This window comes from Scylla paramamosain, chromosome 4 (genome assembly GCF_035594125.1).
Source record: "Scylla paramamosain isolate STU-SP2022 chromosome 4, ASM3559412v1, whole genome shotgun sequence".
Lineage (NCBI taxonomy): Eukaryota > Metazoa > Arthropoda > Malacostraca > Decapoda > Portunidae > Scylla > Scylla paramamosain.
This window is the reverse complement of record NC_087154.1, coordinates 24,607,027-24,627,026: the sequence shown is the minus strand read 5'-3', so window position 1 is coordinate 24,627,026 and position 20,000 is coordinate 24,607,027. Positions and strand designations below refer to the sequence as shown.

The 20,000-nt window shown below is 37.8% G+C and overlaps 1 protein-coding gene across 2 annotated transcripts in view; it reads right to left on the bottom strand.

Moving 5' to 3' along the window:
- Positions 1-15,559, bottom strand: part of LOC135099901 (uncharacterized) — a 91,193-nt gene extending 75,634 nt beyond the window's left edge. Inside the window, exons 1-2 of one of the 2 annotated variants that reach the window (XM_064002572.1) lie at positions 15,001-15,559; positions 6,227-6,970 (exon numbers count right to left, since the gene is read on the bottom strand). In XM_064002572.1, the coding sequence (XP_063858642.1) occupies positions 6,227-6,929 (703 nt within the window). In that variant the 5' untranslated portion in view covers positions 6,930-6,970; positions 15,001-15,559. The remainder of the gene's footprint in view (positions 1-6,226; positions 6,971-15,000) is intronic. The other variant, XM_064002571.1, reaches the window with a different exon arrangement.
- Between the last annotated feature and the right edge of the window lie 4,441 nt (positions 15,560-20,000).

The window sequence follows — 20,000 nt, the reverse complement described above, 5'->3', positions numbered from 1 at the left end:
AGAGACCAAAAGCATTAAATAAATGACGTTTTAGCATAAAATTTAATGTAGTCTTCAAATGAAAGTACGTGTTGGATGAAAGTTCCGAATGTACGAGTACTCTGCAGTCTGCACCTCACGAGCCATTCATGTCTAATTGGACAGCACAATTCCACTAGCAAAGAGATAAAGATCATTAGCAGGAAGTAGGAACTCGTCTCTGACAGAACACGTGGTATCATAATTTATCTTCTGCCCTTCTTTTTTTCCGCCTCATCACCATTGTTCCTGGACTTCTCCACAAACCAATCCGCTATATCTTGGCACCCGTGACTTACATCTTCCGCTCCACGAATCTTCTCTCTCCTTCCCCTATACTACCCTTGTTTCATTAACGCTCTTTCCTCCTCCTCTTCTTCTTCTTCTTCTTCTTCTTCTTCTTCTTCTTCTTCTTCTTCTTCTCTCTCTCTCTCTCTCTCTCTCTCTCTCTCTCTCTCTCTCTCTCTCTCTCTCTCTCTCTCTCTCTCTCGTCACCTTCACATCGCTGCAGCTCCCTTTTTCTTAAGAAAACCGAGTTTGTGTGAAAATGTGATACCTTTAGATATGTCGCATTTAATGCATTTATGCAAAAAGGAGAACCATCATGATTCGTTTTCTTTGCCTAAGATTTAAGTTTTCTGGTGTCTTAGTTCTAATGTCCAAATTTCTTATCCAAGATGTGAATAACAAAGATAATTTTCTGTGCCGTCTGGTATCCCTCCTGGCCTATGTAATGGATGGAGTACAAACAACGGCAGACTGGGCGCACCTCGTTAAGTCACACACACAAACACACACGTACACATACGCACAGACAAAAAGTAAATAGATGAAAAAATAAATATTACACATCTTAAACCATACTCAGCAGTGTGTGTGTGTGTGTGTGTGTGTGTGTGTGTGTGTGTGTGTGTGTGTGTGTGTGTGTGTGTGTGTGTGTGTGTGTGTGTGTTACTTTCCCGACAGTCCTTCTATCAATGTAGAGAAGTTTGTCGCACCTTTTTTGTCCCATGTTTAATTTCTTCTTTATTTTCCCTTACGGTGCGAGGCACGCAACGCAGCGCAGAGCAGTGCAGAGTTTTGTACCTAATAACACCATTCAGAGTGCTCGTTAGAAGAAAGGACACCAGGAACAAGCACACAAATATAGATGTGTGTAGAGGCACCGCAAGTCTTGTTATATTTTGCACTGACCACATCAGCATGTTGGCGAGATTCAGGAACTTATGGAGGCTGTTCTAAGTCTAAATGTATTGGACATTACCCATTATGTTCATGAGAATATAAAATCAAACATCTCTATTTCTTGTGACACAGCTGATCTTGTCTAATGTAAAGGTGATTGTTATTATGGTATTGTTAATATGTGGAAAAATTTGAATAATTGTACTAATGAAAAGTATGAAGGAGATTTATTTTGTTGATTATATTGTGCACAAAAACCAATAACTGGAATAAAGAGCAAAATTACAAGAACATCTCTCTCTCTCTCTCTCTCTCTCTCTCTCTCTCTCTCTCTCTCTCTCTCTCTCTCTCTCTCTCTCTCTCTCTCTCTCTCTCTCTCTCTCTCTCTCTCTCTCTCTCTCTCTCTCTCTCTCTCTCTCTCTCTCTCTCTCTCGTAATCTAATAATGAACTGACGTCTAGCTGTGAGTTCGCCACGCACCATGACAGACTGGCATTTTGTGTAAGCATTTTTAGTACTGAGCTGTTTTATTCTGCGCTGTCTTGCAACGGAATCGCCCAACATGATTCTCATTGTATTTACGTATACTTTACTAAACTACCCCCATTCACAACCGCCCCTTTTTTCTTCTTTCTCCTCTACCTCCTCCTCCTCCTCCTCCTCCTCCTCCTCCTTTTTTTGCTTCTTCAGCCATAAAATGCCTGCCTAAATACTGAAAATTTAATATCTCTCCGTATTCCTTGTTCATCCCTGATTCATCTTCTAAAGCTTCCCTCATGTCGAAAAGAATTAAAAGCTAATCAGTTTCACAGCAGAAATTCACAAATAGTAGTGAAGCTTGCAGAAAGCTTACACGGCAGCGTTAACAAGGATGTTTCTGTAAGTCGGGAACTCACCATAAAATCATAGCTTCCATATAAATGTTTATTTTAGCTGTCATATGTTGTCCTATAATATTACACTGTGCATAAACTAAATGTTTGTTGATGCACAACCTCCGACAAAGTGTATGGGTGTCTCAACACGGTATTAACCGCAAGTGATTTTCAAGTTACTGGAAACTATTCCCTCTATCCCTCCAACTGCCGTAACACAGAAATTTGCAGAAAAACGATGAGTATGTTGTGTTCTGTAGATAGGGGAAAAACAGCGAAGAGAGCGAGAATCCTGAGCTGACTGAGGATCATTGCATCAGGCACCAGCGAAGGGTGGACTGTTAGCAAGTATGGTTATTAAGCCCCTGGGTAAAGAAGTACTTACAGCACAGCAGGAGGAGCTAGAGCTTATTCATGAAAGGATAGTGAAAAGACAAATATGATATACAAGGTAAAACCAGCAAATGATTAACACGAAAGTTGGCACATAGTCCTTCTCTGAAATTATGAAGAATAAGAAATTATTCAAACAAAGACCTCTTTTTATGGATAAGCATCACTTTTCCACGTCCAACTTGATGGAGCTTCCACAAAGGGGCCCCGTGCCACTCTGTTTCAGATTTATATCGTCGTTAAGATCGTTTTCAGTGCGACGGACGTGTAAGGAGACACGCAGTTCGATCTTTTCTCGGGTCCCGTCCTAGTCTTGCTCGGTGGTGTATGGCGCTTATTGCCACCAAGTATTTTATGATATTTTGTCCTTGCAGTAAGCTTATCCTGATAACATGTACAAAATGCGAATGGGATGAAAGTTTCTTGTTGAACATATTGTGTACAAGTGATAATAAACACACACACACACACACACACACACACACACACACACACACACATGTTTTATAAGAATCAGTGTTGGGACCGACAATGTTTGTAATATATATGAAGGACATAAATGAAGAAATAGACAATTATATAAACTTATTTGCAGATGATGCTAAGCTGATGAGAAGGGTAGAAAATGTAATGGTATGGTACTGCAAGATGATTTAAATAAGATAAATAGATGGAGTAAATCTTGGCAAATGGAATTCAGTTTAAGTAAATGTAAAGTAATGGAGTTTGGTTAGAATAAGAAAAGAATACAATATCATTATGAGATGGATGGTGTGAAGTTGCAAAAAATCAAAAGAGGAAGTGGATTTGGGAGTAACAGTTACTGAAAATTTGAATCCGGACAGACACATTGATAAAATTACTGGGGAGACGATGAATTTGTTAAAAAGAATAAGAATGGCATTCTCATATTAAGATAAAGGAATGATAAAAAAAAAGTTGTTGATTTCCATGATAAAACCAAAATTGGAATATGCGGCAGTGGTGTGGTCTCTTCATACAAAGAGGAATATTATAAAATTAGGAAGAATACAAAGAGCAGTCACTAAGATGGTTCCAGAGTTGAGTAAGTCGACCTATGAAGAAAGATTAAGAATATTGGAAATTCCTACCCTTGAAAACAGGAGAGGGGGGATTTAATAAACATCTATAGAATGATAAATGATATGGAAAATGTGGACAAAGAATGTTTTATAAATTTAGACACAGAGAGTACAAGGGGATACAGTAAGAAGTTTAAGAAAGTTAACTGTAGAAGAGACATCAAGAAGTATAGTTTTCCTCACAGAAGTGTGAACAAATGGAATGAACTCAGTGAAAACGTTGTCAGTGCCTTAACTTTTAAGATCAAACTGGACAGATACTAGGGATACTAGGAGATTACTCCCCTCCCGTAAACCACAACTAGGTAAATACAACTAGGTAAATACACGCATATCGTATCAAGCATCTCATCCAGATTTAGATTAAATCGCTTGTCATTTGAGTAAGCGAATAAGTAATATTGGACGTAGAAACAAGAGTTTAAAACACGAAATTTTCAAATGTTTTATAAGCATGAGAAATCTCAAAGTTATGATTTCTTTGTCAAACGCATGAAAACGTACTCGAGCCGTGTGCAGGTCCACCACTGGTCACTTTTTTTTTTTTTTTCGCCACACCCCCTATTATCGCCTTCCCGACAATGTAGCTAAGCATAGTGTATCCCGCATTGCACCAAGATTGCAGCCGTGATTTGCATAAAAAGGCAGAAGAAATAAAGATAGATTTCCTTTATGACTTGTATTTTAAGAGAGCTCTGTACCTTTCTGTCTTTGCCCGGGGCTCGTAACAGCTCGCGACGCTCACAATGCACGTTGCTGGATTTTTTTTTTTTTTTTTCTCCTAAAATTTGATGGCTCTGCCAAATAATGAAATTCCAATACAGTGTACATTAAATCAGTGTCTCCTCGCGTATCATCCCGTCACAATGAGTGTGATTTCGTTCGTGGAATGGAAACCACAGAGGAAAGTCGCTCAACAAAACGACAACAAATTTTGAGATAAAAAAAAGAAAGAAAAGTTAATAATGGAACCAACATTGCTCTCCGCTAACAGAAGATTGTCTGATGGTTTATAATTTGTGTGTGGCATCAGGAAATTTGCTTGTTTAGTGATTCATTAAGAAGTTGTTTCTTAATGTAAGCAGCGTTGTACGATATGGAGTTCCGGGGATTGAGAGCAGTGACAGGGATGTAAGCAAAGAGGGAGAGGGAGAGGGAAGGGGGAGGAAGAGGAGGAGGAGGAGGAGGAGGAGGAGGAGGAGGAGGAGGAGGAGGAGAGAGAGAGAGAGATAGAGAGAGAGAGAGAGAGAGAGAGAGAGAGAGAGAGAGAGAGAGAGAGAGAGAGAGAGAGAGAGAGAGAGAGAGTACATGATAATGAAGTTGGCAGACATCTCAGCACACGTTAAAATAAATTACATAACGTGGATCTTTCGCCTGAGATCACATGAAGCCATTTGCTAACGAAAGTGCGTTGCCCCTCGAGGTAGCCAAAGTGTTTGCTGTAAGAAAGTGTGAGCAGTGTTCCATCTTCCAAGAGTTTAAAAAAAAAAAAAAGGAAAAGAATATTCATGTTTTTTTTTTTTTACCACACCAACGAACACTACATATACGTATGTAATATTACAGGAAAGATTGTCCATTTTTTTATTCGTATTCAAATTTTCAATAATTTTCTGTTGCCTGCTGCTGGTGATTTATTATATAGTATACATAACGTTTGTAAGGATGTAGTCAGTCGCTGACTAACAATACCACACTCACTTCCACTGTATTTTGCATTTTCCCTCAGTCGTAAGTCCTCTGATCGGCTAATGATGTAGCACTTGTCATGTTTTGTAAGAGCCACCTCAGAGAGCTTAACATTGAGGGAAAACATAAAATGCAATGAAAGTGAGTGTAGCAGGTTATTACGCTGAGGTTACAACCATGACCGAACCCAAAACGTGTCGTATGTAGTTTTCAGTATAACAATAATTTTGACACCTAGTTCACGAGGGAAAGAAAAAAATATAGTATGTAATCAAGAAAATTCCTTTAGAGAATAGGAGTAGCTTAAAGTACAAATCATTAATTTCTGTAAAGTGCCCTGTAAAACGGGTCATGTGGTACGAGTACGATCGTCCGCGCTTCATTGCGGAAAAATGTGTATAAGAGAAAAAGTTGCTGCGATTCTACTTTGAGTGTAATATTCATAGTTTTCTGCATCTCCTCCTGCAATACCCACTGCATGACATTTCCATGTGTCTTTTGCTTTATAATTAATCTTTCCTTACGTTGGTGTGGCCGAGTCCTAGATAAAAATGGATTTGATTTCGTTTTAATTACAACATGCAATTTTCTTGCCGATTAGTGAAGTATCTTTAAAATTTCAGTATTTCAAAATCGTAAAACTTACGTAAATTTGGCAGAAGGTCAACAGCACAAACAGTACTTATTTACCCTGAATATGCACGAAATAGTATGTTAAAATTTATATACAGCATATATTCACTAAGGGAAAAAAATAGAGAAAATTGTAAATGGTACAGACAGAAAACCACATGTTTGCACGTTTTTTTTTTTTTTTTTCAGAAAAGGTTTGTATACCTCCTCCTTGAAACTCACTGTCCTTGAAGAAAATTAGCTACATATTTTGACAACATGAATGTAAGCATTTACGAAAAGCTAGTGGCATTAATAGTTGTTACGACAAATATCAGGACAATTTGCATACCTTTTCTTGGAGGCTGATGGTTGATTTGCGGCGCCCTGGAGGATGAGGTGTGTGGAGGCAGAGTAGGCAGGGCATGGCAGGATCCTACCACCATAGCCACCACTACCAGCACAGTTCGCACCTCAAGGCTGGCGCCTCCTCCATGTGCTTTGGGTACCACATGTTGTCCACTTAACTTATTTTGGCGGCCAGATCGTCTCTGAGTGATGAATGTTGAGTCTCTCGCCCTCGCACTTGGACACCGATAGTTCGTTGTTGTGCAAATAACACTTTTTGTCGTGTCATAACAATCAGCCAGATCATAATGATGCGTGGATGTTTTCGCTGCAGGTCCCTTTATGCCGCCTAACACAGAACGAAGTTCTTGGCAGGATTTTTTTCGCTGCCAGAAACGACACTCACTGGAGCCCTTGCTGCAGCGCGAACCCCAGTGAGTCGCGTGGCCTTCACTTGTGGCCTTTGTCATCGGATCCCTATAACGGTGAGGATGTGCATTTAGCCTTTTTTTCAACACTTGCGAGAATTTCACACAAGCAAGACGCCGTTCCACCTCACACACACCCTCGTTCCCAGAAGGGAAGCTCCTCTTACCCTTTCTTGTGTCATCTGGAGTGCATAGGGGGTTGTTGTCAGGTCTCAGTTCTGGATGAAAGAGGCAGCCGTGGCTTGGTCTCACCTCCGGGCCCCACCACCCTATTGCCATTCCGTTCAGGAATAGGCCACAGACGGCTGTTCCGTCGCACCCTGCGGGAAAAGTGTTTTAGAATATATTTAGCACATATTCCTCAAATATACTTGACTAAAAGTACTTCCATTATTTTAAAAATAAATAAATAAATAAAATTATATATATATATATATATATATATATATATATATATATATATATATATATATATATATATATATATATATATATATATATATATATATCAGTGACCAAATTTTGTTTCAAAGACTGACTTGTTATTGTTCTCCTCAAAACTCCTTCCTTCTTACTACTCCACAACAACCACCACCACTTGCACCGCAGTTGTAAGAGTTTCGTGACCCCTGTAGGAGTTCGCCCCTGGGAATAGCAAATGTCTCGGTACATGGTCACGTCACGTGGATAATTTCTGTATTGATTCACAAAACGAATGAGCATTGAGCTACAAGCTTAATGTTATTGATTGGTGTTTGTTGTGCTCATGCCATACCATTCCACGAAATTTTGATTATCGTAGGCTCTCGGAGCTTCCACTCGTTGCATTATTCTATGTTAATTCGTTTTCCACGTTCAATTATTTCTAGTGCAATTTCTTTGACATATATTTGTACTTTTCCCTCTCTTTCATGATCCGTCGTGCTATTCCCTATTCAATAGTGTTTCCCATCTCATATTTTTTTTTTTCATGATCAACATTAATCCAGTCATTATCCAGCCAGTGATGTCAGTTGAAAGCATTACTTGAAAAGATCAGTCTCACTTGAGTCTTTGTGAGGACTTGATCATAGCTAAGAAAAGAAAAAGAAAAAAGATATTTAAAATTTTATTCATGACGCAGAAAAACCAAGGTTCAGCTCACTACCATCTCTCGAGACACCCAGAAACAAAGTGACAATAAATGGGAATGTCTAAATGAATTATAACAATGATGGGACGCTGCCATACCTGCAGAAATTAACCGCGAGAAATGAAACCACAAATGGTCATAGGCGCGGTTGTAATGTTAACCGTTTCCATCAAGTCTTTCGATCAAGTTCGCTGTTAGCAGTAGCTATCATACCCTCCGTCTCGTGCAGCTCCCTTTTATTTTATCTCTCTCTCTCTCTCTCTCTCTCTCTCTCTCTCTCTCTCTCTCTCTCTCTCTCTCTCTCTCTCTCTCTCTCTCTCTCTCTCTCTCTCTCTCACCTTTCCTTTCTTCAGTCCTTCTAATTCTTTCTACTGCCCTTCATTCTTCCCACAATAATGTAATTTGCAAACTTTATCCATAAGAAATGCAATGACACAATCGAAAAGTGTTCCTTTTAATGCCTTCCAATTCTGCCACCAGATGCAGTACCTATATTTTGAAACCAAGTACGAGTATTAGAGCAAACCGGCTGATCATGAAAGATGTACTTTATCCACAAAAATATGAACTTGTTCAGCCTATAGGTATACGAATTATAAATATTCCATCAGTAAAGTGAAGGATGGAGTGCATCTTCCACCATCAGTAAAGGTTTCTTGAAATCAGAGTCGAGTTGGGAATAATGGAATCCTCTGGTGTCACCAGTGAGGCAAGAGAACACGCCTTCTTTTGTCTCCCACGTTTTTTGTCCTCAAAACACAGATCTCTCGTCTGATAGAATAATCTAGAGATTTTAAAGAGAAAATAAATAAAGCTCCGATTAAAGCTCTGCTAGTTGGGGGGGACCTGAGGAGGTATTTTGCTGATTTTCCTTGGAATGACTACTCCTTCCGTGTCAGAGACCCGTCTTTGTGTGCTGAGCGCATAACAGAGGTGATAGTGTCTGGCATGGAGGCGTACATTCCTCACTCTTTTTTCTCGTCCTAAACCTTCTAAACCTTGGTTTAACACAGCTTGTTCTCGTGCTATACATGATAGAGAGGTGGCCCCCAAAAGGTACTTAAGCCTTCCATCACCAGAATCTCATGCACTTTATATTTCTGCCCGGAACCATGCCAAGTCTGTTATCCAACCAGCCAAAAACTCCTTTATTAACAGAAAATGTCAAAACCTTTCAAGATCTAACTCCCCTCGTGATTTCTGGAATCTAGCCAAAAATATCTCCAATAACTTTGCTTCTTCTTCTTTCCCTCCTCTATTTCAACCAGATGGCACCACTGCTATCACATCTATTTCTAAAGCTGAACTCTTCGCTCAAACCTTTGCTAAAAACTCTACCTTGGACGATTCTGGGCTTGTTCCTCCCTCTCCTCCACCCTCTGACTACATCATGCCAGGTATTAAAATTCTTCGCAATGATGTTTTCCATGCCCTCGCTGGCCTAAACCCTCGGAAGGCTTATGGACCTGATGGGGTCCCTCCTATTGTTCTCCGAAACTGTGCCTCCGTGCTTGCACCTTGCCTAGTCAAACTCTTTCAGCTCTGTCTGTCAACATCTACCTTTCCTTCTTGCTGGAAGTTTGCCTACATTCAACCTGTTCCTAAAAAGGGTGACCGTTCTAATCCCTCAAACTACCGTCCTATTGCTTTAATTTCCTGCCTATCTAAAGTTTTTGAATCTATCCTCAACAGGAAGATTCTTAAACATCTATCACTTCACAACCTTCTATCTGATCGCCAGTATGGGTTCCGTCAAGGCCGCTCTACTGGTGATCTTCTGGCTTTTCTTACTGAGTCTCGGTCATCCTCTTTTAGAGATTTTGGTGAAACTTTTGCTGTTGCCTTGGACATATCAAAAGCTTTTGATAGAGTCTGGCACAAAGCTTTGATTTCCAAACTACCCTCCTATGGTTTCTATCCTTCTCTCTGTAACTTCATCTAAAGTTTCCTTTCTGACTGTTCTATTGCTGCTGTGGTAGATGGTCACTGTTCTTCTCCTAAATCTATTAACAGTGGTGTTCCTCAGGGTTCTGTCCTGTCACCCACTCTCTTCTTATTATTCATTAATGATCTTCTAAACCAAACTTCTTGTCCTATCCACTCCTACGCTGATGATACCACCCTGCACTTTTCCACGTCTTTTCATAGACGTCCAACCCTTCAGGAGGTAAACATATCACGCAGGGAAGCCACAGAACGCTTGACTTCTGATCTTTCTAAAATTTCTGATTGGGGCAGAGCAAACTTGGTATTGTTCAATGCCTCAAAAACTCAATTCCTCCAGCTATCAACTCGACACAACCTTCCAGACAACTATCCCCTCTTCTTCAATGACACTCAACTGTCCCCCTCTTCTACACTGAACATCCTCGGTCTGTCCTTTACTTATAATCTGAACTGGAAACTTCACATCTCATCTCTAGCTAAAACAGCTTCTATGAAGTTAGGCGTTCTGAGACGTCTCCGCCAGTTTTTCTCACCCCCCCCCCCAGCTGCTAACTCTGTACAAGGGCCTTATCCGTCCATGTATGGAGTATGCTTCACATGTCTGGGGGGGTTCCACTCATACTGCTCTTCTAGACAGGGTGGAATCAAAAGCTTTTCGTCTCATCAACTCCTCTCCTCTAACTGACTGTCTTCAGCCTCTCTCTCACCGCCACAATGTTGCATATCTAGCTGTCTTCTACCGCTATTTTCATGCTAACTGCTCTTCTGATCTTGCTAACTGCATGCCTCCCCTCCTCCCGCGGCCTCGCTGCACAAGACTTTCTTCTTTCTCTCACCCCTATTCTGTCCACCTCTCTAATGCAAGAGTTAACCAGTAATCTCAGTCATTCATCCCTCTCTCTGGTAAACTCTGGAACTCCCTGCCTGCTTCTGTATTTCCACCTTCCTATGACTTGAATTCCTTCAAGAGGGAGGTTTCAAGACACTTATTCATCAATTTGTGACCACTGCTTTGACCCTTTTATGGGACTGGCATTTCAGTGGGCATTTTTTTTTATTAGATTTTTGTTGCCCTTGGCCAGTGTCCTTCCTACATAAAAAAAAAAAGCACCAAGACATAATTATAATAATAAGTAATATTTATTCAGGTACTGGGAACATGAAACCGTTCAATTCATAGACAGGAAAAAAAGAAACAGGAACAGAAAGAGCTCCAGAGCTTACCAGAGCATGAAACAGTGAAGATTAACTCTTGCATCACTTTACGTTTATACATGCACGGATCTGACAGACACAACTGAATTGTTGCATCTCTCGACGAGACACGGACGTGACACAACACTAATCGCAGATACAAGTCATTACAAGGATGTGAATTTAGCACACAAAAATCATTTGGACCCGATACGAATTTTATATGGACCTTAGCCCGTGTCAGTTGCTTTAACCAGTGTAAAATAATCGACACGGACAAATTTCGATATGAGAATGTGATATGGATGCGAAAAGGATGCGACATGTGCATGTCAAGTCCTTGTGTCAATCCGTGTATGTGTAAACGTAGCATTATAATATGATGGATAGAATAAGGCTAAGTATAAAGTCTTGTGGACTTGCAACTAACTTTTTTTTTTTTTTGTGTGTGTGTGTGTGTGTGTGTGTGTGTGTGTGTGTGTGTGTGTGTGTGTGTGTGTGTGTGTGTGTGGAGCGCCTAGGAGCGTTAAAAGTAGCCCTGAAGTAATTTTGAAGTTATATTTGGCACCGGTCAGACCTCATCCAAATTTTGCTGTATAGTTCAGATTCCCATATTTCAGGAACCAATTGACAAAGGAAAATGACTTAGAAGATACAAAGGATGAGAAGTATTCCTTACGAAAGGAGAATGAAGTTTTGAAATTTACATTTCTTAGAGAGACGTAGGTTTAGAAGAAATCTAATTGAGGTCTTTTAGTGTTATAAGATGTATAACATGGGTGACATAAGCAAAATTCTTAGATTCAGTAATCAGGATAGGACAAGAAATAATGAGTTCAAACCTGATAAAGCTAGATTTAAAAGGAGATAGGAAGGAATTTGTTATTAAAGTGGTAAATGAATGGAATAGACGCAGTAAAAAGATTGTTAGCGCCAAATCATTAGGGAGCTTTAAAAGAAGATTAGAAAAATTTATGGAGGAAGATGATAGATGGAAATAGGTAGGTATGTTTCATGCAAGGACTGCCACATGTAGGCCAGGCGGCTTCTTGCAGCTTCCTTTATTTTCTTATGCTCTGATGTTGACAAACAACTTAGCGCTCAAAGACACCCGAGCGATGGGTAAGGCTGGGACCTCACACACACACATCAAGAACAAAAATAGCTCGATGTCAATGAAAAATCATTAGCGACATGAACGGAGTTCAAACAAAAAGATCTCAACGCTCTTTACTGACGTATGTGTGTGTGTGTGTGTGTGTGTGTGTGTGTGTGTGTGTGTGTGTGTGTGTGTGTGTATGTGTGTGTGTGTACCGTACGTTCATGTGTATGTACAAGCGAGGATAAGGTGCTGAGAGGCAAGGAGTCGTGCTAGAACCGCTGATTTCTCGAATGGAATAAAATCATATTATCTGCAATTGATTATTTTCAAAGTGGAACACCAGATGTTCGGCAAAGTCCTGTAGAAGGTGATACAATAAACCTATACGTCCGTACCAACACCAACCTTAGCAATATATATATATATATATATATATATATATATATATATATATATATATATATATATATATATATATATATATATATATATATATATATATATATAAAGTAATTTGAGTATGTATGTACGACGTCACATCGCTTACATCATTATAATGGTGCACATGTCCTTTGGGAATTGATTTACTCTAACGTAAATGTGGATAGATGTCCGTCAAGTAGTTTTTAGTAACATACTTAAATGAGCACGATTTTAGCGACAATGAGGTGACACAGTAAAAAAAAAGTAGATAAATAAATAAAATGTCACACAGCGAGTATACATATTACATATTGATTTGAAAAATACTGTTACGTCACATAAAAGGCAGATATTTTATACACGGAAATTAACTCAACAACAAAGTGATTTCAGCAGCTTCATTTATTTATAACTTCGATTAGAAAAACTACTAACCAGTACCAGAAAATATCAGTCATTGTGCTTAATCGTAAAATATCTCATGAAACGGATGACATGGTGCGCGCCACAGCACCAAAAAGTACTGGCAGGCACATCCCAGAGAGCAGTGTTTAGTCGGGCCAGCGGCGCCACCACCTCCAATCGGTAATCAACCTTAGCAGCTGCTCAGGCTCAGGGGCCCGCGCTTCCGGACGTCTCCTAGACTAAGGTTATTTATTTATTAATTTATTTAGTCATTCTTTTATTTAATTGTATTTATATATTCATTATTAATTTATTCATATATTCATTTACTTATGTATTATGTACTGTATTTTATTAATTGCGATCTTGTTGCTATCAAGTCAAATCCTTCTTCGGGCCATAGAAATGCGTATCTAGTCCTTTTAATACATTTTCCACAGTTAAATTTGTTTGTCCACTTCTACAGTGAAAAATGTAGTGTGTGTGTGTCTGTTTGTGTGTGTGTGTGTGTGTGTGTGTGTGTGTGTGTGTGTGTGTGTGTGTGTGTGTGTGTGTGTGTGTGTGTGTGTGTGTGCTATTAATAATGACGTCCCTGAAGAACCATGCTTTGATAATAACGAGAAGGACCTCCAAAAATCACAACGTTTATTCATGATGTTTATGCACTTATATATATATATATATATATATATATATATATATATATATATATATATATATATATATATATATATATATATATATATATATATATATATATATATATTGAAATTTTATCTTATTCTATTTTATTTTTAATTTTTAATCTATACGAAAGGAAGTCATGGAAAGCCTAAAAAAGAATCCACATAATGACTGTTTCCCCCAAAAAAATCTTACGAATTTAGAATAAGAGATCAAATTAGATTGGACAGTTTATTTCCAGAGGTGTTTTCATACTTTTCTTATAAAGCGATTTAAGTCACAGGAAGAGAAAAACAAAAACAGCTAGAGAGTTTCCGGCTTTACTATTTATAGAGGTGGAAGAGTGAAAATACTGATTAACTCTTCCATTACGTGGTAAAGTAGACGATAGAGTAAGAACGTGAATAGAAAGTCTTGCGCATCGAGACTACGGCATTAGGGAAAGGTAAGCGTGCAACTGGCAAGTCCAATGCTACTTGATGTTTCAGGAATACATTACTTACCACCTTCAGAGTACTTATTTCTTTTCCTTTTAGTTATTTTTAACGTTTTGTACCTAAGCATGTAGGCTTTTTTTTTTTGCAAGAAGCTTGGCTGGTGGGCCTGCAGACTTGCCTCTAAAGGCTTGGATGGTTGGCCGTTGTGGCTCAGGCAGAATAATTTTAAGTAACACTTTGTAAAGGCTCATGCCGCCCTCGAAAGCTCCTTATTGCATTTCCACTCGAAGACAGGACCGATGGCAAGTATGTGGGTGATCTGAACCATTCAAAAACTTGAAAAATTGCCAGCTTCCGTCGGGACTCGAGTCCTGCCAGCGAGCAGCGAGCTGAACGAATTTAGTGCACCGATACTTATCTGTATGATATTTAATGGAGTACAATTAGTCTTTAAAAAGTAAATCTTATTTTCTAGTTTTCACTATAACTTATGCTCAATGTAATATTATACAAATGTGGATGGTTTTATTTTTATAACTAGTGTACTGTGAAAGATCCGCATTTGCTAGCTAGTTACGTCACAGATGTCCCGACAGATTTTTCTCCTTCGCCAACGAGCAAGGATAGAAGGAATGTCTGAGTCCATTTTTTATCGTACTTTATTATTTAGATTCTCTAAAAATGGGAGTGTGTGTGTGCATATATATATATATATATATATATATATATATATATATATATATATATATATATATATATATATATATATATATATATATATATATATATATATATATATATATATATATATATATATATATATATATATATATATATATATATATATATATATATATATATATATATATATATATATATATATATATATATATGATGAGAAAATAGTTCCCATACATTTTTCATCTGATGTTTCTTATTGTAACTGTATTCCTTTTTATTATTCATCAATATCACGAGCCGCAGTATTTATACACGATTATTTCAAAGGCTTGAGTGTGTTCTTACCTGATAACCCAGCACGACAGGGGAAGATGATCTAGGGTCCAGCATGTTAAGGCGCGACAAACCTCGTCTACTCTCGCTTCCTCGAACGCTCATGTGTTGGGCGGAAAGCCTCACACCGTTATACCGCAGGAAAATTTCATCAAAAATATCTATTAACCTTGTGTTTCTTGTTAAATCATTATAAAGCCAATCAGCTATTCCCAGAATACATCGCTAACTTATATGTATATATATGTATATATATCAGTACATTACTGATCCACAGTAAGCGCGGGTCTCCTCAGGACGACCTTACATGGACACTAAAAACACAGCACGCTCCTCGCCAAGACGGAGGGTGACCGGCGCGTTACTCACTCACCCGGTTGTCCGCGGCCTACTGACGACTCCACACGCCACCCTCCTTGCCGCTGCGCCGCACGACATTGCCCACCCTCAGATATAAGCATACTATCAAGAACAGTTATGCCCTCAGCTCTACATTGCCCAGTTTTGAATATGTTGGGTTGTTACCGAATATTCAAACACTGATCTAATGCATAGACAAGAAAGAGTGACCGGGCGACGTAACCATGAATGACCACTAGTGTAGCACGCGCACGTAACTGATGAAACGCATCGCTATCTCCTATACTTATTTGTATATTGTATATGGGGGAAAAGGCATCATGAGAGAGAGAGAGAGAGAGAGAGAGAGAGAGAGAGAGAGAGAGAGAGAGAGAGAGAGAGAGAGAGAGAGAGAGAGAGAATTTCCTATATTACACTACATTCTCTCTCTCTCTCTCTCTCTCTCACCTGAAGATTCCAGGACAACACGGTGCCGCCTCCTCCGGTGTGATGGTCACGTTATCAGGCAACGCAGCTGGTCGTCTGTGGCATTGCTGTCAACGGCTGTTCGGTAGTAGTGTAAGCAAGTGTAGGTTCATACGGAACGAATTTCAAGAACTTATCGAAACAGGTTTTTAGATATTTCAGAGCTGACACCTTTCAAATTGTGTAGGCATCTTTGCAGAGAACTGTAGTCTTGAGTTCACCGTAAGACTGACTGTGGTGCCGAATGGTTGTTTGTCTGCTAATACAGGTATTCACTTTTGGTGACACACATGCTATCCAGACGTGGATGACATCTAGTAGTGATGCCGGCACCGCTTATGTTTAGTACACACACACACACACACACACACACACACGCGAGAGAGAGAGAGAGAGAGAGAGAGAGAGAGAGAGAGAGAGAGAGAGAGAGAGAGAGAGAGAGAGAGAGAGAGAGAGAGAGAAAGAATTTTTTTACATCAAACCATTTGCCGTTTTTCTTCACGAATCATCTTATCTCTTAAAGTAATTCTGTAATACGTCAGCATCATGACTAGATGTATGTAACTGGTTAATTGGATATAACCTGCTTTGATGTTACTTTGTGAATTTATATTGTACAAGTAACTTGTCCCTGAATCTGCGGTGTTGACGAAAATGACGATTGACTGTACTCTTAGGTTGCTGAAGAAGATCGCGATGACGTAGCCCCAGATATAGTTTTCCTCACTTACACCATTTGCTATACGAGTATACTGTACACAAAGTTACGTCCTTATCCCTTTCCAAAACTAATGTATAATTCCATGAGCTGGTACACTTAATCGCAGGACGAACTTCGTTCTTCTGAATTGAGAAAAGCAATAAACATGAAACAGAAGGAAATAGGAAAAATGACAATAGCAGACATAGATAGAAAATCATATATATATATATATATATATATATATATATATATATATATATATATATATATATATATATATATATATATATATATATATATATATATATATATATATATATATATATATATATTTTATGTTTGATAATGAATTCTGTGAAGTGCCATCTGAAATCTTGGTGCGTACAATATTACATGTCATTTCTTAGCCTTAATTTTTTTGTATAAAAATGGAATATTAATGAACCCATACTGTGATTCACGAACACAAATGCCAGTAGATGCTTGTTTTTGTCCTCTGTTTTCTTCCTCAAAATGGATTTAAGTGCACTGTAATACATGATAATTTGTACTTAATAATTCAAGACTTAGATGAATAAAAGAGGAAAGACAGGAAACAAATAGATGTTGGGAGGGGTTAAGCTGATCGTGTCTATCTTCTAGCATGTAGCAAATACTATCTCATATGAAAGTAATATGGTACGTAATGGTGGTGATGATGATAGGGGTGGTGATGTTCTGCTTTCACGTTGTAGCCTCTGCTCGTCTTCTAGGGAAAAGGTAAGGACCAAAAGACGAAAAGCTGTGACCTTGCTGTTGAGTGTCACATGTACAAAGTAATCCCCTACAAAAAGTACACACGTTCTGACTCGTCTTCACACGTCTTTTTTTTTTTTTATTTATTTTAGTTATGCACTCTGCTAAAGGTGTCTATGGATGATCACATTCGTCAATGTTAGAAGACATATTGAAATAGAAATGTATCAAAATTTGTGTTCTTATTTTATTTTGAAGACACTTATTATGTCAGTATTATCCATTATGGGTAAAATCTGTTATATACGAGTATATATATATATATATATATATATATATATATATATATATATATATATATATATATATATATATATATATATATATATATGTATATATTACAGAGGATTTTCTCGCGAGACTCGAAATTATATAGTCAAAAACTATACGGTGACTCAGATTTACAATATGATCTTTTTGCTTTTTTTGGTTTCATATGCCAACTATTGCAAGGGAATATTTCCACCGGTCGATGTGAGTGCCATTATTGCTATCTGTTGGTGCAGCAGCTTAGTAATTACATGGCGAACGATCTGACGATATTAATATTGTACAACAGACTTGGAACCGGCAAAAAGAAATAAAGCAATGTTTACGCTTTGTTATTGTACTAAATATAATGTAAATTTGCGCCATTTTCAGTTCTATGCCATCAACTCGAACTCGAAAAACTGAAGCTAGACTGAATTCATAATGCATGAGCTCCAAGAGCCATGATATCGAGTAACATTTTTTTTTGTTTTATCTATTTCACCAATCATTGAAGTGAAATTAGATTATTTATCTCTATCTATCTATCTATCTATCTATCTATCTATCAATCAATCAATCAATCAATCTATCTATCTATCTATCTATCTATCTATCTATCTACGTGTGCGTGTGTGTGTGTGTGTGTGTGTGTGTGTCGATAGATAAATAGATAGATAAACAGACAGGTGTGCGTGTGTGTCACGGTATTATGTTTTACAATAGAGTACAGCTAAAAGCCTCCAACATTGGTATATTTCATAGAAATCATCCCGTTTTACATACTTCTTAGTTACATTGTAAAGTTGAGGTTTGTTTTCAATATTATTTAATAGTCCCACAATATTTGTTCACAGAGTTAACTGATCAACGTGCTGGGAGTCAGTTTTCGAAAAGAATGCCAAAATGAAGACAAAACCCGACACAACACAAAGTATATCACAGTTGTATTCAAAATAATAAAAATAAATATTTAAATACAAATATGAAACTAAAATATTTGAAGTGGTTTGAATGGCACGCACGTTGGTGATCCAGTCTCCTGATCTTAAGATTTTATTTTAACATATCACAGTTATCAAACCCTTTGCTTCAGTGACAATGAGTATATGAAAATTAAGTTGCTAATGCAGTATAGTTTTATCGATACCGGAGCAGAGAGACCGGCTGCAGTGATGAAAAGAGGTGGTATACTTTTTTTTTCTAAACAATACATCGGGTGGGCCAACAAACATTTGTGTTTCACCGGAGGGACAATACATTACTTGTTCGTAAGCTATACATAGTTTTTATTCGTGTTGATTTCTCCGAAACTGATAGCAAAAGTTACTTCTTTTTTTTTTTCGGTACCTGGCATAGCTTGCGAGTGTTTGGTTGTCATGGCGACACACTCTCTAAACACGAATTCTGAGGCTTATTGGAGAGCGCGGCAGTTCATCTCAGCTGATTACTTGTATTATATTTCTCGGTCTCAACCGGAAGGTACTGGATACAGGTGTGTTGAATGTTTGTTAGCAAGCACCATGAAATATCGGAAAGAGACCAATCACAGCAGTGTTTGATGTAATTTGTAGGTTGCTGCAAGCCAAATTATGAACCATGCCATATTGACACTTTTGCCAATTAGCTTGTTACCAAAAATAATAACAGGAAGATATAACAGTATCAACATATTAACTCCAGAAAAAAAAAATAGATATCAACAAATTGTCTAGCCAGGAATGAACATAACTTCGAGACAAAAGCCTGCCAAGTATGAATAATTATTTTTTGCAATGACTGTATATCGTTGAAACAATGCCATTGCTAATAAAAAAAAATACATCAATAAATAAAGAGAAGCATAAAGTTCATAGCGGGAAGGAGGCACAGTGAAACACACTGGGACACTGCTGACTTCAAAATGCTAGTAGGTATCTTAAAACTTGCTGCCGCCATCTTAAACACCTTTTCAGGCCGGGATACTTCCTTAAAGTCAGGCATCATCGCACTCCGAAAATCAGTGTGACAATAAAATATTTCCGTAAGATTGTATAGAATTATTCCACACTCCAATTGTCAAATCCTCATTACTTTCTGTTAATAACACTTGGTAAGTGTTCTGTATTTGGCACAAAATATTTTTCGTGTTATTTGACCGTATCATGCTCAAGATATCATGTATATCATATATTTTGATATGAAGAATTGTTTGAATGGGTTGAAAGTTTTTTTTTTTTCATGTAAGAACACTGTTATATATATATATATATATATATATATATATATATATATATATATATATATATATATATATATATATATATATATATATATATATATATATATATATATATACAAAGGAATAGAAAACCTAATATCACAACGTAGCTTTTCAAGCAGTTATTACCCACTGAACTGATAGGTTCTCTTTTCTGTTATTACTCTCTACTGCATTTAT